At 38.3% G+C, this 25990-nt stretch overlaps 1 protein-coding gene across 2 annotated transcripts in view; it reads left to right on the forward strand.

Moving 5' to 3' along the window:
* Positions 1–25990, forward strand: part of PARD3B (par-3 family cell polarity regulator beta) — a 1103837-nt gene that overhangs the window by 629326 nt on the left and 448521 nt on the right. For both annotated transcript variants that reach the window (XM_053597659.1, XM_053597658.1), the window contains exons 13-15: positions 1716–1848; positions 10150–10246; positions 18494–18609. In XM_053597659.1, coding sequence (XP_053453634.1) covers positions 1716–1848; positions 10150–10246; positions 18494–18609 — 346 coding nt within the window. The remainder of the gene's footprint in view (positions 1–1715; positions 1849–10149; positions 10247–18493; positions 18610–25990) is intronic.

The raw sequence follows: 25990 nt of genomic DNA on the forward strand, positions 1-25990 counted from the left end.
TAGTTGTTGGAGTTTTTTTCCCACATTACCCAGATGTACAAGGTATGTAAACAGTTTTGATGAGGACCTCGTGAAGAATACATAATGAGCTCTTGATTGAATCAAAATCATTTTAAACAGAAACATATTTTTCAAAGGATGAGCTTGAGGTTCGATTGTAATTCTATTTGAGCCTAGAGACTTGGTATTAAAAAATGGGTTATGACCTGATTTTGTTTTTCCCTTCCCCAAAACATTTCCCTCCCCACCGCCAGCTCATCTTGGTAGAAGCAGAATATGTTTAAAAATCCATTATATTTTTTATTGGCTGGGACACTAATGGAGGGTTCCACGACAGCTCTATTTTACGGGCTGAATGCTTTAATTAGGCTGGTTACTGATCAGTTGTTGGAATATCGATTGTGTCATTTATCAAAGAGCTGGGAAAGCAGAAATTTTTTTTTTTTTTTGGTCTGTTCTTGTTGTTATTGTTAAATCAAAGCACAGGCTGTGCAAGGCGAGTCCTACCTCTCCTGCCGGCGAGGGCTCCGGCTTTAATTCAGGAGTAACCTGCCTGTCCTGTGTCGGGCTTGGTTTGGCGATGACACGCAAGGAAAGGGGAGCACATTGGGTGTGGGAGAAGTGTTACAAGCCCTGACAAAAAGCTGAAGGATCTGTAGCCGCTACAAACATTTTAATTATTAAGAACCACCGACATTAAATGTTTTAAGTATTTTGTATACCTAGCTAGCCATTGAATTTTTCTAATTAAAGATGAAAATATAAATCAAATGCATTGTTTTAGCCAAATGCTTTTCTCAAAAGGAAAGAGCATTGGGGCTTAGATCTGTGCTCCTATTTGTGGCATGTTCCTTTCACAAATGATCCAGGGAACAGCCACGAGATGGCTTCCAAATTATTTACTTCATTAAAATCTGTTAGGGAGACAAATAATATGAGCCAGAGCAAAACCCAGTTCTCTGTGCCTCAATCATCTTAAAAAAAAAAAAAAAAACAGGCAGAGTTCTCTGTAATGGGCCCCACCTAGTACATCTTCAGCCCCCGTGGAAGATGGCTTGGGGGGATATTATTCTGGATACAGCAGTTTTAAGGCAACTGCATATTTGTTTACAGTCCGTAAAAATCAAAATAGGAAGGGCAAGTACAGAAAAAAGGGGGAAGAAAAGCTCAGGAGAACTGCTGTCTGACATCGTCACAACAGTTTGGTTTAGCTTCTGACCAAAAGACCTAGTGTCTGCAGGCGGACACGCTCCTGACATTTCGGTGGCAAACCTGCTTGGGTTCTGACTTGTCCTAGAGCATATGCACTTAGCCGCCGAGAGAGGGAGAGGAACCAGCTGGTTGGCAGAGAAACACCGTTGGCATGAACTGTATTCTTATGTTGACACTGCCACAAGCTGCACTCCCAGATGGAAGAAAATTTGAAAGAAGCCAGTTGTAAGTAGGGGGAAAATAATAAAGTTAATCCTCTTTTGTGTTGGCTATCAGCACTCCTAATCCTTCACACCACATTGTCAGTATTTTTTTTTTTCATTATTTCATACTCAAAGATGTTTTAACTGATAGGGCCATTTTGATTTTCTACAGTTGAGAACTTATAGGCCATAGATTCTGGAAAGGCTATTCATAAATCGATCATTCTTTCACTTTGCTTCAATTGACTACGTTGGAACATATTAAAGAAAGCAAATGTAATTTTTATTTTTATCCGTTAGGAGCCTGCAGAGTGTGGGGCACTTTCCAAGCCATGCTTTGAGAACTGTCAAAACGCTGTAAGCACCTCCAGGCGAAAGGATAATAGTACCCTGCATCCACTTGGCACTTACACTACGCAAGGCAAACAGAAAGGTAAGAGTCTAACCATTTGCATCCACTGTAAATGGAGCGAGAAAATGCAAAAGTGCCTTTTTATTAAAAAAAAGGGAACAAAGGGGAGTTAATTAGACTAAGTGCAGACTTTGTTACTCAGAGTCATGAACACTGACAGAGGGGTGGGAGAGCTGACTCAGACTTGTGAATCAGATTCCTGGCAAAGCCTCCAGTTTAAATGACAGTTTCTATGCTTGCTGCCCCAAACATGGAGGGTTATGTATAAAACAAACCACGACTGGAGAATCAAAGATGGCAAACTGTTATTTTTCTAAGCTCTTTTAATATTGGAAGTTCCTGAGTATGAATAACTACTAAACTAAAAGAAGTATGGACTTGTATTAAATCATAAAATGGTCATAGCATGATTTGGAGATTTGTGCTTGATTCTAAGATGCATGTGGTAAACAGGTAAATATCATGGCCCCCAAATGTCATGTGACGGTTGGAATTTTCTTATAATTATCTTGTTCCACTGTCTTTCCCTTGTTGTCTGTTAAGGATCACATTTATTAGTAGACTCCTAAGTTTTCTTCTTTGTTTTACAAAAATTATACTTCAGGTCACCAAAAAAATTATTTTATTTCCTTGTATCTCTTTGCTTTAATGACTTTCATTTGTTTATATTGCAAAAGCAATACATATTCATTGTAGAAAATTTAGAGAAAAGCAATAAAAAGAAAACTTAAAGTTATTCATACTTCTCCAGATCAAAGATCTTAATTAATAACATTTTTTGTGTATGTCATTCATGTCTTTTATTCATGCAGATATGTGTACATAAAATGAAATGAAAATGAAATGTGCTGTATGTAGTGTTTATAAAATTGCTTTTTTAATTAGTAGCACATTATGAGCATCTTTGTCATTGAATAGTCATCAACAACCTCATATGCAGTAATTGCGTGGTAGTCTGCTGAACAGATATACTGTATATAATGCAATCAGTCCCTTATATTTTTGGACACTTAAGGAGTTACCAAATTTAACTAATGTGGGAACAAGTTCCCCACTTTGAGATTACTCTCTCAGAACAGACTTATACATCTGAGGTTGCTCTAGAATTAAATTGTCTTATCAGAATGGGATGTTGTTTTTTCATCAGAATTCCTCCATTTTAGTGAGAGTAGTAGCAACAGCTGTTACCATCCATTAAGTGTTTACTGTCTGTTAGATACTGTGTTGAACAATTTACATGCACACTCAAAAGTGGGTAATATTATTATCCCTATTTTACCGATGAAGACCTGGAAAGGTAAACAGAGTAAATAGTTTTCCCAAGATGGCATACTTGATACATGCAGAGTCTGGATTTGATTCCCGTCTCTCTGATTTAAATTCACCTTCTAGACCAGTGTTTTTCAACCTTTTTATCTCATGGCACACTTGAACCTATCGTCAACTATAGGCTGACTATAGGCACACTTAAATTAATGTTGACCAAAAAAAGAATAAAGAAAAGAATATACTTACTGTGCTTTGAACGTCTTCTGAAAATAATTAATGATCTGTAAAAATTTTCTCAATGTACCCAAGACCCTCTTCCATCACACCAGTTGAAAATCACTGTCCTAAACCTTGGTGTAGGCCCTGACTTACACTGGGCTCTTACAACTACTGAAGTCCTTTCACATGATAGTGAGAATGTCCATTAGAAGCTGACTTTACTTTTTATCTAGGTAAAGAAATACTCAGCATATTTCTTTTTACCTTGAAAAAATTAAAAGTTTTCTTGATAGATTAAGATTCCCTTCTGAGACTTTAAATCACAATAGCGAGAGAGTCTGGAGACAGAACAAACTACAGAACTGACTTCTTTCTGCTGTGCCCATATTATGGGCATAAATGTTGACATCTTTGTCAAAATGTCTAGCCCTCTCCTAGTCCCTCAATGATTCCCCAGCAACAACAAAAATGTCTTGTCCTGATATAATTTGATTGGCACTTAATTCTCAAGCAACACGTGGTTCCATGACTAAGTTTAGAATTTTATTCCTAATCCCACCAACGGCATCCAAGGGAATGTTGAGAAACTTTACTTCCTATGTTGTTTTATTTTCAGTATCTATGAAATACGTTCATGTACCACATGGACCAGGTATATAATGGTGATCCCATAAGACTATAATGGAGTTGAAAACGTACTATTATCTAGTATTTACTGTGCTATGTTTTTTAATCATAATTTTAAAGTGTACTTTTACTTATAAAAAATAAATAGTGCCTCAGGCAGGTCTTTTGGGCAGTATTACAGAAAACGGCATTGTAATCACAGGAGACAAGTTCCACGCACATCATTGCCCCTTAAGACTGTCCCAGGGGACAAGATGGGGAGGTGGAAGACAGTGATACTGATGATCCTGACCCTGTGTAGGCTTAGATGTATGCCCCCTAAGCAAGGGTGGATTTCGGTCTTATTTTCTTCAAAAAAATTTTAAAAGTTAAATATGTAAATAATTTAAAAAATAGAGAAAAGCTTATAGAGTAAAGATGTGAAGAAAGGAAACATTTTTGTAGTTATAAAATATGCTTCTATTTTAAGATAAATTATTAAAGAGTCAAAAATTAAAAAAATTAAAAAGTTACTAAGTACAAAGGTTACAATAAGCTAAGAGGAATTTATTGAAGAATGAAAAACCCTAAGGGTACATATTTATAAAGTCTACAGTAGTACATAGTAATGCCCTAGAGACTTCGATACTCACTCACCCCTCGCTCACTCACTGACTCTCCCAGTGTCCTGTTTCCAGTTCTGCAAGCTCCATTCATGGTAAATCCCAGGTACAGGTGTGTCATTTTCTACCTTTTAGATTGTAGATTACACATATCTTTTCATTTTCATATCTTTTCTATAGGTGTACATGTTTAAATACATGAATACCCTTGTGTTACAATTACTTAGCAGGGTTTGTCCAACCCTTTTTTTATTCTGCCCCACATTGGAAAAATAAGAGTTGTCTTGGGCCACACATTCAATACACAAACACTAAAGAAACCCGATTAGTAAACAAACAAAAAAATAGGTCCATGATATCTAACACCACAGATAAGCCAAAAAATCCTCACAAAGGACTAGAGGGAAGCCTACAGGCCCCAGGGTGGACACCTCTAGCCCTACAGTATTCACTACAATAACATGCTGGGTAGATTTTTAGTGTAGGAGCAATAGGCTTTACCACATGGGTGAGGTGTATAGTAGGTGATGCTATGTAGGTTTGTATATGTACAAAGCTCTGACAAAGAACTTGCCACCATGCACTTAAGTTGGTAGCACTATACAAACAATTTAATAAGGTTTCATAACCTTGGTATATCAGTGTTTCACAGCTGTGTTTGTGTCAACGTGTGACAGTGTGTTGCTGAGTAACATTCATTATTGTTGTTGAGTGGTTTTGTGTGCCATTGTGAGAATGTCAGAGCTTTAATTATAGCCACCAACAAACATTTGTAAATTTCTTATTAAACTTGGCAAGACTGGAAATGAAATCAGAGACATGTTAGCCCAGGTTTTTGAGGATAATGCCATGAAGAAAACATCAGAGTACAAATGGATTCAATGTTTTTCTAAGAAGAGAGAAAGTGTCACTAATGAAGAGAGGTCAGGGTGTCTGGTAGGGAGCAGAACTGATGAAAACATTGCAAAAATTCATCAAAATCGTTGACTGATTGTGAGCAGCATAGCAGGCCAAGTAAACATCAATAGAGAAATGTTGCTGGAAAAACTTAACTGAAATCTTGGCCAACAACTCATGGTTCTTGCATCATGACAATGCACCAGCTCACACAGTACTGCCTGGAGGGAATTTTTAGCCAGTAAACAAATAACTGTATTGGAACATCTTCCTTACACACCTGATTTGGCCGTCAGTGACTTTTTTTATTTACCTAACGATAAAAGAAATTTTAAAAGGAGGGATATTTTGACATTTAGGTAATAAAAGACAATATAACAACAGCTTTAATGGCTATTCCAGAAAGAGTTCCAGAATTGCTTTGAAGGGCAAGCTAGGTTTAGGCAATGGTACATAGCTTCCCTAAAGGAATACTTGAAAGGTGACCACAGTGATGTTCTCCAGTGGGAAGCACTTCTCCTAGGATGAGTTTGTAAATTTAATTGTCAAAACTTGCTCTGTGATATTTACATAAGGATGAAATCACCTAATGATGCATTTCTCAGCATGTATCCCATCATTAAGTGATGGGTGACTTTAACTCCATTTCTTTTAACAAGTGACTCTGCTAAATTTAGTTTTCTTAAGGTAGAGAAAATCTTTGATTATTTCTTTGGGGATCAGTGTTAAAATACTAAATTACAAGAATTGGGCCTATCGAAGCACAGACTTGTTAAATTTAATTCTTTTAATTTCAAGTGGGTAAGATTTTCTTACATTTTATATAAGCCTATTGATTTAAAGACAAAAATAAGTTTAATAGAATTGATAAACATGATGCTACAGAAGAGTATCATATTCATTACCTCTTTGTAATATTATTAATAATAACATCTTACATTTTGAAAGCTATTGTAATTTCTCGTGTTTCAGATGCATGTAAGGTGGTTAACAGGCCACTAAGACTCGTAAAACCTGAGTGTTGACTGACCACTACCAATTTTTTAAAAGACCCCCTTTAGAGAAATAAGATTAACTTGACAAAATGTAATGTCTAGTGAGGAGAGAATATGTTACAGCCAAAACATGAACTTTTTTCTTCTTCCCTTTTTTCCTTTTCTTTGTATATTTAGAAATGCAATGTTGATATTCCATGCTCCATCTATTTTTGTAATAATAGTACATACCACCCACAGTTCTTGGTTATTTTATTTTATGTTTTTATTCCTGTCAAGCTTTTACACAGAAAAGGCATTTTTAGAACTTACGTTTGTAGAAATTGTAGCACCAGTAAATTCACTTTAGTGTTGAATTGCTCGCAATGCCCATAAGTGAAATGAGAGTGGTGCTCCAAGATGGTAATAAGGATGGAGGTTGTGTCCTGGGGGTTACTATACCCTCCTGTTAAGCCTTCCCATGATAATGCAGGGCACCGACCCTGCTATTACCTCTCCCTTCACTGCTCTCTTCTCCCCTTCCATTCTCTCCTCCCCTCCTTGCCAACCCCACTGTAGCTCAAGGGTGCCCTGTCACCACTGCCCCCAAGTCTGAGTTAGGCTTCGTTCCCCGAAGTTAGGCTTTTATCCTTACCTTACATTAGACCCCTGTGCTCTGTATTCTTGTCCTCCTGGATCTGTATTCCTTAGGGTCCTTTGTAGAGACACAAATAGTATAATTATTCCTAATGTGTCTCTGCCTGGGAACCAGCATGCATCTCCCACTCTGTGACATGTAAGACCTTAACCTCTGGAGTGGAGATCAGAGATTGAATTGTACCTTTCAATTTGACTAATGTTTAGTGGATACCTCTGTTCTGCAGAATACGCTATCAGGAAGGCAAAGATGAATACAGTGCCACCATCACCCTCAAGAAGAGTCTAATGCAGGGGTTAGCAAACTTTGTCCTCAAAAAGCCAAATATTTCAGACTTCGTGGATGATAGGATCTCTTTCAAAACTCAACTCTGCCTTTGTAGTGCAGAACAGTCATAGACCAATGACATGGCAGAGTTGAGTAAAACTTCTATTTACAAAACCAGGTGGAAGGCCGATTTTTGGCTAGGGCCATACTTGATAGTCCATTCAGTTATTAAGGAAGACGAGTACCTTCCGCTGGTGCCTGGGCCATCTTGCAGCACCTCCTCAACTGGCTTTGGGTTGGTAGTTAAGGGAAGTGGGAGAGAGTGGAGAAGGTATAACCTCTCTTAACCGCTAAGACTGAGAATGACATTTCCCATAGCAACTCATATTCCTTTGGCAAGAGGTAGTCTAGGGACAAAGAGGCCTGAGAAATGGTATCTATCTACACACCCAGTAAGATATGAAATGTGCAGATTTCATGAGCACCACGTCTCTCTGCTACTGTTATGAATTTACTGACAGATTCTGGACAACAGCAAAGGCTTCATGGAGAAGGTGGTAGGAGGCGAACCTTGGGAGAACAGTAGGGCTTCTGCAGGTGCTGTGCCTTTTGCAATTACCTAAGCAAAGGCACTGCGGCAGGAAAACCCAGAGATGTGGTCTTGGGTAGCTAATGTGTTATAGAAGATGAAGTTGGTTGCCAGAATCATAGATCTTTATATTGTAAGTAATTGTGTGCAACTGAGGTGATTTTGAGCAAGTTATGTGACCACAAATATTTATCACCAGTGTAGAATATGAGCTGAGAGGTTGAGCATAGAAAGATTAGAGCCAACAGAATGTTGTACCAATATGTGCCTTGTCCCTTATTCACAGAACTATTTCTCTTAGAAGTTTCCAGCTGCCTGACTGTTGCCACCATGTCCTGGGTCCTTGTGGCGAGGCAGAAGCAGCGGCATTGCTGGCTGCCTCTGCTCAGCATGGTTCTTTACCCTGGTCACCAACTCCTCAGATTTCCTGCTTGGACCCTGATTTCCAGGGACACATCAGTGTGGCGACAGCTACCGCATGTCAGTCTAGTCCCTGGGGCAGAACTGGAGTAGGTCTTTACGTGGCGTATTCATCAGGGCTCATCAGAAAAACTGAACCAACGAGATGTAGTGGTGGGGGGGTGTTTATCAATAAAAAGACTTATTATAAGGAGTTGGCCCACGAGCTTATGGAGGCAGGCAGGTTCCAAGATCTGCAGGATGAGTCACCGAGCTGGAAACCTAAGAGGGCTGATGGTATAGTCCAAGTCCAAAGACCTGAGAATCAGTAAAGCTAAGGGCACAATTTCAGTCCAAAAGCCAGCAGGCTTGAGGCCTAGAAAGAGCCAGTGTTTCAGTTCACACTAAAGGCAGAAAAAGCTGATGTTCCATTTCCAAGGCACCCTGGCAAGAGGATTTTTCTCTCACTTGGGAAAGAGTCAGCCTTTTTGTTCTATGCATGCTGTCAAGTGATTGGATAAATGTGCTGACCCACATAACAAGGATAATCTGCTATATCCAGTCTTCCGTTTTAAATGATAATCTGACCTGAATCATCCTCACAGAAATTCCCCGAATAACATCTAGAGACCCCAGGTCCCAGTCAGATTAACATAGAATGAGCCGTGACACCGGCATGTGGATGGGTCAAAGCATTTTCTATTACCAGCAGCTGTACTCAAGCAGAGACTTTTCTCTTATTCTCTTCATCAGGAACAGATAGGGCACACACTTAACCAAATAACTCACTGTAAGAGACACTCAGTAGAATTTGTGATTTATGGAATTATAATTCCTCACATTTACTTAACACATTGCACCTGTAAATCACTGCTTGGCTATGTACCCTTATTTACCTTGTCCACCTCCAGTAAGTTATTCTTCCTGCCACTTTATAGATTTAATGACTGAGGCTTGGAGAAGTTGAGTACTTTGCCCAAGTGCACACAGCAATAGAGGAGGAAACACGGTAGTTTTGCTCCAAAAGCTGAGATAATCTATAATGCTTTTCACACATTAACATGGTTAATACTGTTATGAATTATAAGCTTTAAATGAAATAACAAGCATACTGCTTAGCACAACATCTTGTATACAATAAGATCCCAACAAACCTTGCTTGTTATTAATTGTAGTGACATTCAGTATACAGAACTATTTTTCTAGGACAGAAGAGACCAGAAAAGTATACATCTTTGGTAGGTAAAAAAATCAGGATTTAGACCCCAGTCTTTTTCCTGACAAGGCCTTAAAACCATGTGTTTCCATTATGGCACAGATGCACAGAGTGGTTTGTTGTTTTTTTTTTTAATCCTCTACTATAACTGATGAGTACATATACTATAGTATATTTTTAAAGTTTCTTGTTTGACTGAGACAAATGCTTAAAACACCACATAATCTCGAGTATTGATTATAGGGTCTTGTTTACAAAAACATCAAGACATGAAAGAGATGACTCCGTTAATCTTCCACAAATCACAGGTAATGAGGACGCGTCCGCCTTCCATTGGTGGCAAAAGGTAGTTAAGATGCATGGACTTGATTTGCCAGGGGTTGCCAGCAGGTCAGCAGCGTAAAAACTTATTATCAGGCTTAGCTTTCCTCTCCTACAAGCTGTATTCGTTCTCATAAGAAACCTTCAGTTCCTCGTGAGGACTTATTTATTTCAAGGCTAGTTTATGTGTTGGTTAGAACTGTGTCTAAGAGACTGAAACAAAAGCAGCCCCCAAATGGTGCTGCCTCGATTTTACTACAGCTCCATTTATTCTGTGTCTACAGACCTATCGCTTCCCCCTGAAGGATGGGCTGAGAGCGAAGCACCACCTTCCCCACCACATCCTGGTCTGGAATTGGGCCTCGAAGATTACAGCCACAGGTATTGAAAAAATGATATATTGTAAATGTTCCCCGTTATTGTTTTTCTGGGGGAACCTTGGCAACCGTATTTTAACTCTATTTCTTTCCAGAAAGGAAATGTTATAGTATCTATAATTCCTTTCCAGTGCAAGCATCTCATAGGTAATAGCTTAGATGGTTCATATTTTGCTTCTGGAATTTATTAAGATCCATCTCGTATTATTAAAATATTTAAGAAAACAGTTGAATTTTCTTTTAGAAGTTTAAAAGCTAGAGCACTGGATCTCAAAGAAAAGTTATATGGGAAAGGCGAAAACAAAGCTGAGAAAGCATAAAGCTTAGGGGTTTTTTTATTATTATTTATAACTGGCAAACCCTAAAGGTATTTTAAAAATAGATGTTCCAAGAAAGTTAATGGAATCTAAAAATTAAAGCAACACCATACATAATCTAAAATATTGAAAAAGGTACCCAATATTATATCCAGTCTATAATAGAAACCAAAAAATCAATAAGTTTTAGAATCACACAAGCATGAGAGAGAGAGATTTACTAAGCATACGTACTACTTGACTAGTGGAATTCATAGATTTTGTTCTTCTGATGAGTTTTAAAAATCATTAAATTGTCCCTTTGCTATTTTCAGTATTTATTATGGCTGTTAGAAACTGTGTATTTTATTCCATTCTGTGTCCCATGATAATCCTGTGAAATTTGTTCATTTTTCTTGCAGCAATGCTAGTGTCATTCCCATTATGCTTTTTAATACAATCTGCTAAAAATAAAGCAGCACAACCAGAGTATAGCTAACTCTATTAGATGGAGGCTTGCCTATACTTTGCCATCTCTGGTTCTTATATTTCTGAGGTCACTTATCTTATTAAACTACAATTTCGTGAACTAGATTGATAATCACAATAATGTTCTAGATCAGTATCTCTGGGGACTTTATGAAAAAAAAAAGTGGACATATTTCATTTTTGTTTATTAATTTCTATTGCCTCCCTCAATCCTGAACCAAAAATGACAACTGGGTGGTGTAAAAAAAATCATTTTAAAAATCATTTCATTTGTTCTGCTTTATTGTTAATCCTGTGCATGTGTGCAAAACACTTGTGATGGTGTAAAGATGAGTCAGACATGAACCCTGCCTTCTAGAAGCTGGTAGGTTGGGGGGGAGACTCATGTGCCGACTAGAACATGAGGGGCAAATTGGTACTTACCAGAAGGTGTAGGCAAAATGCCCTGGGCCTCTGAGGCAGAGGAAAATGCTTTCAGGTAGAGGAATCAGGGAAAATGCGATGGTAAAATTGTCATTCTTGCTGAACCTTAACTCATTAATAGAGGGGGGCAGGCATGAGGTGAGCCCAGGAAAAAGGGGATTTGAGAGAGAGAGAGGGAAGGGCAGAGGACACAGCAGAGAGGAGAGAAAGTAAATTGATTCTGCAGATGGTAAAGCCCAGAGTGCAGGCTCTTTGGTACATAATGAATTTTATTGTAGGGTTTTTGCAGACAATAGATGTGATAAAACCTGGAATTTTCTTGTATATAATGTGAACTGGATAAATGGAAGAGGGTTGATGCCCACTGGCACCACAGACTCTCTGGTCCCTCCTGGGGCACATGTAATCAGAGGTCCCAAGGACCTGTGCAGGGGAAGATGGGGACAGTGCTGCAGGTGGGTAAGGAAGGTGATCCCAAGATCATTGCAGGGATAGAGTTATTGGCATTTAGCAGCTGCCTTTTTGGCTTCTTCAGTGTCTCCAGGGATTTCTTCCCTTCCCTTTTCTGCAAAGCACATTGCTCTGTGCTCTTTCGTGGGGGAGGGGGATAAAGCTTATATTGGTTCTCACCACTGTGAATCTTCATTACATGGTAGGAATGAGTAACTTCCATTTCTCTTTCACCCTCCTTCTCCCTAAAAGCCTCTGTTTTCACCACTTTACTAGACTTGCTTTCTTTCTTTTTTTTTTTTTTTTATTAAATCATAGCTGTGTATATCAATACGATCATGGGGCACCATATACTTGTTTCATAGAATATTTGACACATTTTCATCTCATTAGTTGACATAGCCCTCCTGGCATTTTCTTAGTTACTTTGCCAAGACATTTACATTCTACATTTGCCAAGGCTCACATGTACCCTTGTAAGATGCACCACAGGTGTGATCCTTTCAATCCCCCTCCCTCCCCACGCTTTCCCCCTTCCCCCTATTCTTAGGTTGTAACTTGGTTATAGCTTTCATGTGAAGGTCCTAAGTTAGTTTCATAGTAGGGGTGAATACATTGGACATTTTTTCTTCCATTCTTGAGACACTTTACTGAGAAGAATATGTTCTGGCTCCATCCATGTAAACATGAAAGAGGTAAAGTCTCCATCTTTCTTCAAGGCTGCATAGTATTCCATGGTGTACATATACCACAATTTGTTAATCCATTCGTGGATCGATGGGCACTTGGGTTTTTTCCATGACTTTTGCACTGCTGGTGGGAATGCAAACTAATATATTCCTTTTGGAAAGATATATGGAGAACACTTAGAGATCTAAAAATAGATCTGCCATTCAATCCTGTAATTCCTCTGCTGGGCATATACCCAGAAGACCAAAAACCACATCATAACAAACATATTTGTACCAGAATCTTTATTGCAGCCCTATTCATAATTGCTAAGTCATAGACTTGCTTTCTTAATTGTCAAGAGTAATCTCCTTTCAGTCAAAAGTATGACATTTTCTCTGACTTTATTCTTCGTTTCCACTCTACAGTATTTGGTTACTAAGTCCTCCATTCACTCACTCAACCATTCAGAAATATTTCTGGAGGTCTAAGCCAGATCCTGTAGAAAGGAACTTTAATGGATTGGAAAACATCCCTGCCTGCAAGAAATGTGGTGTCCTCTTGAGGAGACAGATACACAGATATAGAATGCAGCTTGCTAAGCATTAGATACAAAACATCACTGGAACCCAGAGGAACTAGCTACTAAGGCTGCCTGCAGGTGTCCAAGAGGGAGAGCAGAGTTTAAGTGATTTCTTGGAGGATGGAAAAGAGCTCACTAGTCAAAGAAGTGGTGGGAAGGGCAATTTAGGGCAGGGAAATCAAGCAGTGGGAGAAGGGAATGCATCGTGACTTGAGTGTAACTGAAGCGGTGGTGTCTAAGGGAAGAGTCAGGGGTAAGAGTCTGCCATGCTATGTGAGCACCGTGCTTCTTCTGAGAGCCAGGGGGCAATGCCAGGCTGAGAGATTTTAGTTATGGAGGGTACAGTGGGTGGAGGAAGCCACCACAGGTGAAGAGGCCAGTTGAACGTGGACTTAGGGAGAGAACAGCAGGGATGAATGGAGGGGAAGCCGCCTGGGTGGAGAGGAAAGAACAGAAGCATTTTTGAGATGGAAGGGATGCGTCTTAAGCCCTGACACTCTCCCTCTCCTGGAAGCCTGTGACCCACACGCGCTGCAGGCTGCTGCGTTGCCTAGGTGACCACCAGCAGCAGGGTTTGGATGTGTGAAAGTTGGGATGGAGGGAGGATTGGAAAGGAGCCAGGAGGGCTGAGTGAGGCTGTCCTGTTTTTTTCTAAATAAATGTAAAAGCCTTCTAAAAGGGAAGAGAAGGGGCACTTGAGGGATAGAGTCTTAAGAACCAGGAAACTGCTGTTGCATGAGGAAGGAAAAACAAATTTGATCAAACTTAATGCCCAAACAAAATGAAATCAGGAAATTGCTGAACCTAGTTGTACTATTATGTCAATGATTATTAAAGTTTAGAATATGTGAATTTAAATAAATAAGGGAGATATCTTTTATACTGAAAGATCTCAGGGAGAGTTGAAGGCAAATCAACAGCAGGCAGAATGTAATGAATGTTACTAACAGTTCCGGAAACGTTTGCTTGTTCCCTGTGTGTTAGAATTTTCTTTCTCTCCATCTCCCCCTCCTCTCTCTCCTCTCTCTCTCTCTCTCTCTCTCTCTCTCTCTCTCTCTCCCTCTCTCTCCCTTTCTCTTTTTCCCTCTCTCTCTCTCTCCCTCTCTCTTTTTCCCTCTCTCTCTCTCTCTCCCTCCTCTCTCTCTCTCTCCCCCTCCTCTCTCTCTCCCCCCCTGCCTCCCTCCTTCCCTCCCTCTTTACTTCACACACACACCTCCATTACTCTCATTCACAGGAGCCACTTGCTGGAGGCGACCCAGGGGCACCTGAGGCATCAGGCATCATTTTTCTGGCACGCCTCTCAAAATCTCCATCCCCAGCTTTTTACTTCAGTCAGTTCTCCTTGGACATTCATTGCTGGCTCCTCTATGTCTTTGAGATTCCTGGTTTGTCACTGTCACTGGGACACTGGCACACGCTTCATGCTCCCACATTTATTCATTAGGCAGCATAATTTGACACTGAGCACCATTTCTCTGTGGTAGATTCCCTGGTTGTTCATGCTGAAAACATGGCCTTTATCTAAGACATGTCTTTGGCCTGCTGTCAGCTTCAGCTTCCCACAGCCCCTGCGGCAGCCCACTCAGCCATGAGCACCTACCAGCTCCCTTCAAAACAAAAATGTGTCAGATTTTATAGTTAATCATTGTGTCACCCTCTCAGGCTAAACACTTTCAATATGTAGCATAAAATTACAAACCACTTTATTGGCCTAACTTACACGTCTAAAATACTTTCCCATTAACTATTTCAATACTACACTCACTCATTATTTCAGTGAACTGTGTGTCCACATCAGCTTTAACCCATCATGTGTTATGTTCCACACTTCCATCCTTCAATATCTGCCAGTCTCGTATCGGCCCTATTTTGCCTTCTTTCCACTTTGTACCACAGTAAGAGGTAACCTTTTATTGATGGTTTTCTTTTTCTTTCTTTCTTTTTTTTTTTTTCCACCCTCTGTAGAGTGCCGTGGTGTCACTGTTCACAGCAACCTCAAACTCTTGGGCTTAAGTGATTCTCTAGCTTCAACCTCCCAGATAGCTGGGACTACAGGTGCCTGCCACAATGCCCGGCTATTTTTTGTTGCAGTTGTCATTGTTGTTTAGCTGGCCTGGGCCAAGTTTGAACCCGTCATCCTGGATGTGTGTGGCTGGTGCCGTAACCACTGTGCTATGGGCACTGAGCCTATTGATGGTTTTCAAAGCATATAGTTGGTCATAGTCAAAACAATGGCAAAACACATATATGTTTATATCTCATTATGACCAATTTAATAGACATATATATGAATATTCATTATATTCATAAGTACAAAGTAGCCTTTTATTCTCATAATCATTCTTCATTATACCCCAGCATTTATTTGGACAGATACTAACTTAAAGTTACTATAACAAGTGGCATTGCCACCTTACTTTTTAAATTAGGATTGGGATCATTTTTACTCAAGAGTGGGGGAAAATTTGAGTTCTTGTTCCTAATTTGTTGATTAATGCCTATTTTGGTAATAATTCTGAGACAATGAATTGGATTCACCAGCACAATATTCAGTTGGGTAGATTCCCACAGTCTGCCTTAATCAGAGCACTTTAAATGCAGTGTGATCTGTTTCAATGAGGAATATGCATGTCTATCCCGACCCTGCCCCCTGAAGGCTGTCATTAGACGGTGTGGCATCTGCTTTGGTTAACTATTTGGACTTTGTTATTCCATAATAAGGCAACACTCTATTGAAACTAAAAGCTAACCCAAAATGGACACTTCTTAAGAGTTAGTGAGCAAATCTACACCAAAAGGGACAGGCTCGATTTGTGTGAATTCAGGAGCAGCAGCAACTGTGTCCCAGGCTAACCACTGTTTTAGCGAGAGCTGGTAGCTGTGGTCCTGGCTTTGCCCCCAGCCATCTGCATGACCTTGGAACATGAGTGCTCTTCTTTGAGCCTCACGTTCTTATCTAAAAGATGAGGTGACCTTTAATCCCTTCCAGCTCTTAAATTTTTTGATTCTATAAAGGCCATGAGTCTTTCTGACACTAAACCCCCATCACCACTAGAGTTCAAAGGGCAAAGAACTAAGTGCAGATAAAGGTCGAGTAGCACATTTACAGGCAAGTGCCTCCAACACCCAGGGCTCGGGGAAGCTCCTGTTCATAGGCGTATCTCAGAATTCTTTAAAAATGGGCTGAAAGGAATCAGAATATTGCTGTTAGGCCAGGCCAATGTCAGGAACACTGAGTGGGTCAAGGATTTTTGTTGATAATTGGCATGTTTTGCTATCACTGGAGACTATGTACTTTGTGTACAAATCAGGAGCTTCATGCATTGAGAATGTCTCCAGACGCAGGAAAGAAACAAACAAAAAAGAAATTTTATAACTTGAAAGAATAGAGGTAAACTTCTTGAGATACTTTTGTGAAAGCCTGTAGAATCTTTTCACTGGAGAGTGCCCCAGGGCCGTCAGAGACCACTCTCACCTACAGAAATAAAGAAAAAGATTATCAATAGCTCAGTTGATGAAGTTCATACTGTGTGTGAGGCACTGTTCTTGATGTTTAACATGTCTTAATTTATTTAATCCTTACAAAAACTTTATACTGCAAATTCTATTACTATCCATTTTATGGATGAGGAAACAGAGGCCATGTACCCCGACATTTCCCTTCAAAGCCCAGGCCCCTAACCATCACACACATGACATTCTCCACCGCAAGGGAGCAGGGCTCCTGATCACAGACCTGCTGAGAGTCTAACAAAAACAGAGATGGCAAAGCAACCATCAAAAGCATAGGTAACGGACAAAGCTCAGAAACTCACAGTCATTTGGGAAGCAAACTCAGGTCTTCATCTGCTTATCTCTCAACTTAAAGGCTTCTATATATGGCAATTACTCTGTGCCAGACACTAACCTCCTTACTTTTAAAATATTAACTTGTTCTATCCCCTTACCAACCTTTGAGGTAGATGGTACAATTATACCCATTTATACCCAAGGTCACTGAAGGCCAGAGAGGTCCAGTAACTCACCCAGGTGACGCAGCTGGTCAATACCAGAACCAGGATTTAGAATAGGGCAGACAGGCCCACACGGGTATCCTTGCTGTTGAGCACTCTGCCACCTGTTGTAGGAACCTTCTCAATCTACTCACTGTATTATAATAACAAGGGTTCAGTTATTCACTCGGCAGTATTATTGCTATATCTTAATTTTAATATTGCTGCAAGGCAATATTAAATATGCATGACTGATGAGTTTCAAGAAAAGATTAAATTTATTTTGGTATAATGAGTTTAAAAAGTCAAGATTCCTGTGTACATTTTGGAAGGGTTCTCACTCAAAACAGTCATTTTGTTGTTGTTGTTTTGCTGTTTAAAGTATCAAACTCCAACTGTTTGAAAAACTCAGCATCAGTGCTTTCAGATTTCCTGAAGATGCTTGATTTTGAATTTTCACTGCATTCGAGATGAGGATTGCAGTCATGTTGAGAGGAGCAGCCATATTGACTTTCTAAACAGAGGAGAGTACCGAAGGGGAAAGTGGCTATCATTTAACTTATTAAATGGATATTAGTATAATTATTTCTAGATCAAGAAATAAGCCATTTTCTGTAATTCTCTTATATAATCCCCTCTAACCTTAAGCAAAATAAATAAAATATTCAGCAGAAAGAAAATTCCTTGAAATTGACTGCAAGTACTGAGAAGCCTATTGAGGGGCATTTGACATAGCTTGTGTCTAAGTTGTCAGCTGTGCTTTTCCTTTTGGTATTACTGATGAGCAGGCTATCTGCTCAGCATTAACAGTTTTAGAAAACACAACTTAATAAAGTAGAAAACCAAACTCCTACAGCCATCAGTCATCTGACAGGATGGTTTCCTCTAAAAGATACAACGCTTTCACTTGTTTTGAAAGGAAGGGCATGTTTAGCCCACAGAAATCTCTTAACCTGCTTTTGGGCTTTGCTAATATCTGGCAATATCCTCTGAAGTGCCAGTGCTTTCCAGGCTCTTCTTACCCACTTAAAGTTATATAGTGTACAGCAGGATCCCAATTAGCAGAAATCAGTGAAGGGTAAAACACGGCATTACTCAGAGAATATTTTATTTAAGTTGTACAGTGTGATAAAATACATGAAAACAGAGTTGCTACATCTCATAAAAGAAACCCGAGATTTAAGAATGGGTTTAAAATACATGATTGGAAGCTGCAGAGAGAGTGGTGAGTGGCTGTGTTCAAAAGAGAACTGCCTCCCCAGACCACTAACCTTTTTTTTTTTTTCTTTTTTAAAGATTTTATTTTAAATCTTCTAAACCTAAGTACAGTATATGGCTTCCTTCCACAGCTCTGGGGTGGATTCAGCAGTATTTTTTCCAGATCAGCACATCAACTTCAGATCTGTGACACCAGCCAGGCAGCCTGAATCAATTAATCTGAAAGCCTCGAAGAGCATGGACCTGGGTAAGCAAGGGAGAGGTGACATCCAGGTCATCTCTCCAGCCTCAGCCCATCTGTCTTCCCCAATGTCCTGGTTGTGTTTCTTCAACTCAAGTGTCAGGGAGCCAGGTCTGCAGAAGCCTGGAGTAAGGGACCGTCTGAATTCCTTAAGTGTCTTTAACTCTCTTGCCTTCGTGTTTGTTCTCTCACCTCTACCAAATAATTTCCATTCCTTATGGGCACATGTGTGGAAGAGCCTGGGAAGAGCATGTGGTTAAATGAGTCCCCTCCCTCGGGGCCATCCTGCCCTTCTTCTCCATGTGTGATGGATGAGGATGGCAGCAAAGGAGAAGATTCACCTCTTTATGTGCCCGTCCCCCAAATACAGTGACATTGGTGGGCAGAAGGAAGGCTCCCTTGGGCTTGCCAGATTAAATGTGGCAAGGTGCCCGAGTCTATGCTTAATAATTTCATTGAGGTTCTGAGACCTGCAGGGAATATCTGGGTGACTGTTTGGCTGCCAGGGCAGAGCAAGGGCCCCTGTCAACTGTGTATATAAGCTCTGGGACATGGGAACCTGGAAGACATCTCAGATGAGAAAAATCACTGCCTTTCTAGGCTCCTAGAACACTAGTAGAGAAGAGTGTGGATACAAAATAAAATCTCAGCAAAATATTCATTGCTTCCTGAAGACTCAGAGGCCAAGATCTGCAATTGTATTTTCTTGAGGCATATTATGTATTTCATTAGTAGCAACAAGAAAATAAAACAATCAAAATTGTATGCTTTACCAAACAAACAGATAAATAATGCTTATCTGTTACTCATTTGCAGGAGGAGTTCAGGAAAATGCCCAGTCATGATAAAACAAGAGAAATTGATTCTATTTTGTATAAATGAACTAAATCACTTGGATGCATTTGCTCTAATCACCTACAGTAAGAGACAGATAGAAAACCTTAACAAGGAAGCTGTCTTGAGCACTAGTCAGAAAGGGTATTTTCTTGAGCATGAACCCTTGACAAACCAAAGTTATTACTAATAATTTAAGGAGTGGTTCATTTTTATAGAGTGCTTGATAAACATTTACTCTTCTGTCTTCCCAATTTCTCTATAAAGAAGATGAATAGCTAAAAACTACTCTTATTTTTAAGGGAAGAAATTTATTACTGTTTTCCTCATTTAATTAAAAAAAGAGATCAACCAATATTGTGGTTCTAAAAAAAAAAAATCTATGCGAAAGAAAATAAAATAGCATCCAAATTAATTTAAGGAGAAAAGATATCATCAGATCTGTAAAAAGTAAAATAAAGGTATGTCCAAACATAGAATTTCTGTTTATACTTATTGTTGTTGGAATCTTTGTTTTTGAAACATTTCTCTTTTAAATTGAAATAGTTCTCACAAAATGTGAAGAGTGAGCAGTCGTCCATTGCATTTTATTGTACATATATGTCAACAATAATAGAAATGTTTGTTCTCTTTACAAAATTAGGTAGGTCATGAAGTCTTTTCTTTAGGATACAAGCACCAAACTAAAAGCATTAGTTAAAATGCAGCATACAGCAGAAAAACTTGATAACATGTTATAAAAATATCAAACTTTGGTCCCGTCCAGAAAATGCCAATTTAAGGCTAATAGTCTTGCAGAAGGCCCTGAACTTCAATATTCCGGTAGCAGTCTGATCCCTTCTCCCCACAACAGTCTAATGAATGAGCTTAATAAATGTGTTGGGTTCTCAAAGAGTTGACTCAGGTAGTAAACCCTAATGGTAAACATTTGAAAGTATCTTTCCTCAGATATTATGACCTTGAGTCATGATACTTGTTTGTACCCTCAACATTAACCTGAAATTAAAAAAAGAAGAAAAAAGTGTCTTTTCTACTTAATGTTAAGAATAGAATATTGTATGTAGTTTATTTCCATGTATAGTATTGATCCAATGTCAGAAATTAATTTTTTTGCCAAAAAGTAGGTGACTATATTTATAAGGATAATACTCCCAAGTAACATCAAGATCCATTCTTTTTAAAAGTTCTAAAATTTGGCACAGTAACTGAGATAATGCCAGGAAGGCTATGTTAACCACTGTGATGAAAATGTGTCAAATGGTCTATGAAGCGAGTGTATGATGCCCCATGATCATATCAATGTATACAGTTATGATTTAATAAAAAAAATAATAAAAGTTCTAAAATATCCTGAAGTATTTAGGTTGAATACCAAGTTAGTGCTATTTGATTGTTTTTGACCTGGAAAAACAGTAGTTTCATATGGTTTTAAATAAAAAATAGAGATCAAACCTTTCATTTATTGCATAATTAGTGTATATTGGCTATTCTTCTTTATAAAGCCTGTAGGAATCTTCGAAGGTTAATAACGGGCCCATCAGTATCATCTTCATTGTTGTTTTATTTTTGCTACTGAGGCTATGCTAGTATTTCAACTTGTATATTAATGAGACACTGCTCCTGTGTTCAAATTGGGTTCCATTTACTTATTTTTGCTTAGATTTCCAAGCACAGACAATTCTTATTATGAAAAATAGAGTCTGCTCACCCCCCATCTCTTTTACCTATTCCACAGAAACAAAGATATTTTAAAAGTAGTTTGCTGTCCATATCCGTTCACCTGTTTTCCTTCCCCGTCTGTGTACATGTCTGTATCATGTGCTGTTTCTTGGTAGTATTTGTACAGAGGTATAGTCATGAATCCTGATTTTTCAGTTTAATTTTCTCTTCCCCTTTTGATGGAATGTGGGCTTCACCAGGGGTCTGATTTTTGTTTTAGCAGAGTTTTTTGGTTTATTAGTATATTTTTATTTTTTGATTTGCTTATTTATATCCTTTGCCAATGTGGCTATTTGTTAATTCTTTTTCTTTTTCGTGTTTAGAATTTTGTTACACATGTCACAAATAATTTCAATCTATTATTTGTCTTTTTAGTTTTATTGTAATATCCTTTACCATAAAAGAAGATTTTCATATTACAGTCAAATACTGTGTTTTCATTAATTTTCTTCCTTTGTGACATTTGGGCTTTATAGTTAGTTCATTTATTTTCTTTCTGGCACCTTTAAAGTTCTTTTATAAATCATTAGCAATCTGTAATGTATTTTTTCCACAGGGTATGAAGTGGGAACATTTTTTCTCCACATAAATAGGCAAATTATTAATAGCATTTATTGACTTTCCCATTCTTGCCTTATTAATTTGAAATGTAACACATTGAATACTAGATTCCCATATACACAGGCACATAATTCTGTTTAGTGTGTCCCAAGCTAGGATCACTCTGTTTAAATTGTCATGTTATTACTTTGTATTTTGATTGTAGGACAATCTTCCTCTAAGTTTTCTTTTTTTGTAAAGTTGCTTTGGTTCTTTATATACATTTATTCTTCCACATGAACTGTACAATTAGCTAATCAAAATGAGTTTAAAGAATGCTTCTTCTATGCGTGTACGTGAGACCGTTAATTATATTTTTTGTTCTTGGTTCCTGATAGAAACAGTTTTATCAAGGTAAATAAGTTTCTTTGTATTCCTGGATTCCTGGTAGTTTTTTTTTATTGGTTCTTTTATTGTTTTAAATCCAGAATAGATGCTGAATTTTATTGAAGTATTTTAAGGACCTATACAAGGTGATGATGCTTATTTTGCTCTTTATTCTATTAATAAAATACAAGTGAGTTAATTAACAGGTTCCCCAATAGTGAATCCTTGATTTTTTTTTTGAATGATTAAATTTTTCTCTGTACTTGAAAGGATGCTAAGTCAATTAGCTATAGATCTGTATATTAAACCTTTCTCAACTGGGTAACACATCATGTGCTCTACACCATAGGGTGCAGCTCTGATTACAATATTACCCAGTGTCATTAATTCCTATATAACCATTATTGATTTTTTTTTTAGGCTACTTTGCCTTAGGATATTGTGGATACTTTTACTGGCATGCATATGGTCACATTTAAGTCAGATCAGAAGTGATTAAAATGATGAATAAAAGGAAATTTATTTTTAAATAATTGGGTGTAACTATGCTTATTCAAAGGGGTTAGGGTGTCACTTAAGAGACTGGGTAGATACTTCTGGGTTTTCCAGAAAATCAATCTTTTCCTCCTAATTGTAGGCTTTTCTCTATTTATTTTAATTACCAGAATTACTATGTTCAGCCTGGATCCCTTTAATTTGTTCATAATTGAGCTTGTGTGGGTGTTGAGTTGGAAGCTCTCAGGAGCTGAATAACACAGCTGCCTCTTTGGCCTTTGGCATAGGGTTTTCCCCCAAAGAGCTGCCCTTGTTGGCAACATGCCAGGGAGCTACATTCAAAGACTTTTTGATGGAGCATAAAAATCTTTAATTTCCAGGCTTGGTGTTTTATGACCCTGTAATACTGTTTAAGAATTAGTCTGAATTATTCAAGGGATAGAACTTCAGGATTTTGTCCCCTTTGCTGACCTGATCTATAGTCCCATTGAAATTTAAGTTTAAAACACTATTTTCCACAAGACTTTTTTTTTTTTTTTTAGAGTTTTTCCTCCTGTTTGAAATTGGCCTTCCACTCTCATTTCAGAAGGGTGTCCTATAACACAGTTAAGAGAAGGCTAAGGGCAGTGCAGATGGAAGATGCTGGCCAGCTGTCCTGCCTCTGTTCAATGAGAGGAAATGAGCTTAAAGTGATGCATGAGGCATTTAGAAGAAATTCTAAAAAGTTTCCTGACAATGAAGATTATTAACATTCCATGTCTCAGAGTCTCTTTAAAAAGTGCATGTGTCTTAAATAACTCTCCCTAAAATCAAGACAAGAAATAAATTGGCCAATTTCCTTTCAAGATCTGTGATTCAGCAGTTTTGTCTTAATGTTAGCTGCTTGTCCTATTTTTGCTGTAGTTAAAAAAAGTGTTTTTAAACTCCTGCAATTGAAGTAAATTATAAATCAACTGATTTCTTATATCTGCAGAGGTAAATATCTGGGATCTATTTTTTTTTATTAATTTTATCTTTTTATTAAGTCTTTTGTACATAGATCTTAAATACATTTATGCTCATTTCAGTATGTTGATGATCTGTACAAATTGGAGTGCTTACATCGTAATAATCAGCATAGCTTTCATCTCATTTACCCAATTATAGCATTAGGACACTAGTGTTCTACTCACGATAGAACGTAGTAGGGGTACCACAACTATGGAGCACATTGCAAGTACAGCTGGGTCTATTTTGAGTATAACCTTTTCATAGATGTCAGATAGTTCTCCTAGAGAGGACTTTGGCATCTCTAATATCAGACCAAAGATGGACATAAAAAGGATTAATTAACTCTGCTGCCCAAATACTTTCTTATAAAAATATTTTTTATATAGTGAGGTTGTTCTATATGCATTCTTACTAATAGGACAAATATACTGAAGACTGAATAGCTGGAGGGAATGTTATAAATTTGTATATTTAGTAACTGTGATGCTTATTATCTGTCCCCATATGTATTATTTTAATATAAATTTTATTTAGATCCATGGATCTTCTTTATTGTCCATTAATAAGTAACCCTCTAAAGATGGGGGAAGCTGAATTAGGTACTACTATTCTGGATACAACTTAGACTTTAAAGGAAAAACACCTGTTAGATTAAAAAATAATTAACAGTAACAACGTATCTGCTCACCTCCTATCATAGACAAAGAAGTGTATGAAGTTGAAGTCAAAGGTAGGCGCTAAGCTTTATGAGAATAAAATTAAGGAATTACAGAGAATGTTTCTTCATTTATAAGCAAATGTTTATTGAGTACTTACTGTATGCCAGAAAGTACATTAAATGCTGGGGATTTAATAAGTGAATAAGAGAAATGGGGCTTACTACATGTACTTAGATTGAAACCCTGACAGGAAAGGAGAACTCGGGAGCCACAGGAAGATTTCCCAAAGGAAATTCTGACATTATGATAGTAACTTAGGAAGAAAAGGGAGAGGCATTGAAGACACTAGGGTAGCTGCTTCAGGGACTCACTGATAACCATGGCTATGTAGAAAAGAGGAAGAGAGAAGCAAATGCTAAGAAAAAAAGTGAAAATAATCTGAGAGAATAAATGCAGGAAGAGCTAAACAGCTGCATGAGACGAGGCTTGCAAAACCTAATAAGAGCTTGACAGCCAAGCTATTTTTAAAGCATGAAAAAGAAAGTGTGTGAGGTGGCCCATTGTTTAAAACACCTAACAGATGTCAGGTGGGAAGCAGAGCCACTCAATTCCTGTGTAAATTTTATCTTCATGCACGCAAGAGAAGGATTTTCAAACTGGAAAGCACGGCTGCCAGGAAATGGAAGTCTAGGCAATTTTATCCCTGTGCCCTAGAATGATTGTAATTATAAAGCTCCTATCCTTATCATTAGATATTATAAAGACTAGGCCTCATTCAGAAAGGCAAGAATCAAATTATCAATTTTTGCAAAGATGGTGAATTCCAGAAACAGCTAGTGATCTCAGTGCTGATGCTCAGAAAATCCCGATATCTGTGAAATGGAAAAAGCAGACACACAGACAGTGGTGGTCACCAGAAGCCTCCAAGGGATCCTCAAAATAACTGGTATCTGCTTTCTACTCTGATAGAATTTCTAGGCTGGGAAAACAGGAAAATGTTATAAATGTATGTTATACTGATTTTTATAAAGGTGTTTGAGTTTTGTTTGTTTGTTTTATTAAATCATAGCTGTGTACATTGATATGATCATGGGGCATCATTCACTAGCTTCACAGACCATTTGACACACTTTCATCACACTGGTTAACATAGCCTTCCTGGCATTCTCTCAGTTACTGTGCCAAGACACTTACATTCCACATTTACCAAGTTTCACATATACCCTTGTAAGATGCACCGCAGGTGTAATACCACCAATCCCCCTCCCTCTACCCACCTCCCCTGTCCCTCCCCTCCCTTCCCCCCCACCATTCTTAGGTTGTAACTGGGTTATAACTTTCATGTGAAAGCCCTAAATTAGTTTCATAGTAGGGCTGAGTACATTGGGTACTTTTTCTTCCCTCAAGTATTCTTGAGATACTTTACTAAGAAGAATATGTTCCAGCTCCATCCATGTAAACATGAAAGAGGTAAAGTCTCCATCTTTCTTTAAGGCTGCATAATATTCCATGGTGTACAGATTTCTGGGTCAAATACCACACTAGGGTAGATAAAACTAATTAGCATACCCTTTCCTAAAATGTGCCAATTAATGGCTCATTGTCACCTTGAAGGAAATTAAATAATGCATACTATAAAACTATAGTTGGCCCGTTCACTGTGTACTAATAAAACTCAACAGAATTTGGTGAAGACTGGATGTGTATAATTTGGATGAAGGCATGAAAACCATTCTTAGCAAATTTCAGAAGACATTGTCTCA

The sequence above is a fragment of the Nycticebus coucang genome, chromosome 7 (assembly GCF_027406575.1).
Source record: "Nycticebus coucang isolate mNycCou1 chromosome 7, mNycCou1.pri, whole genome shotgun sequence".
In the NCBI taxonomy this organism is placed as follows: domain Eukaryota; kingdom Metazoa; phylum Chordata; class Mammalia; order Primates; family Lorisidae; genus Nycticebus; species Nycticebus coucang.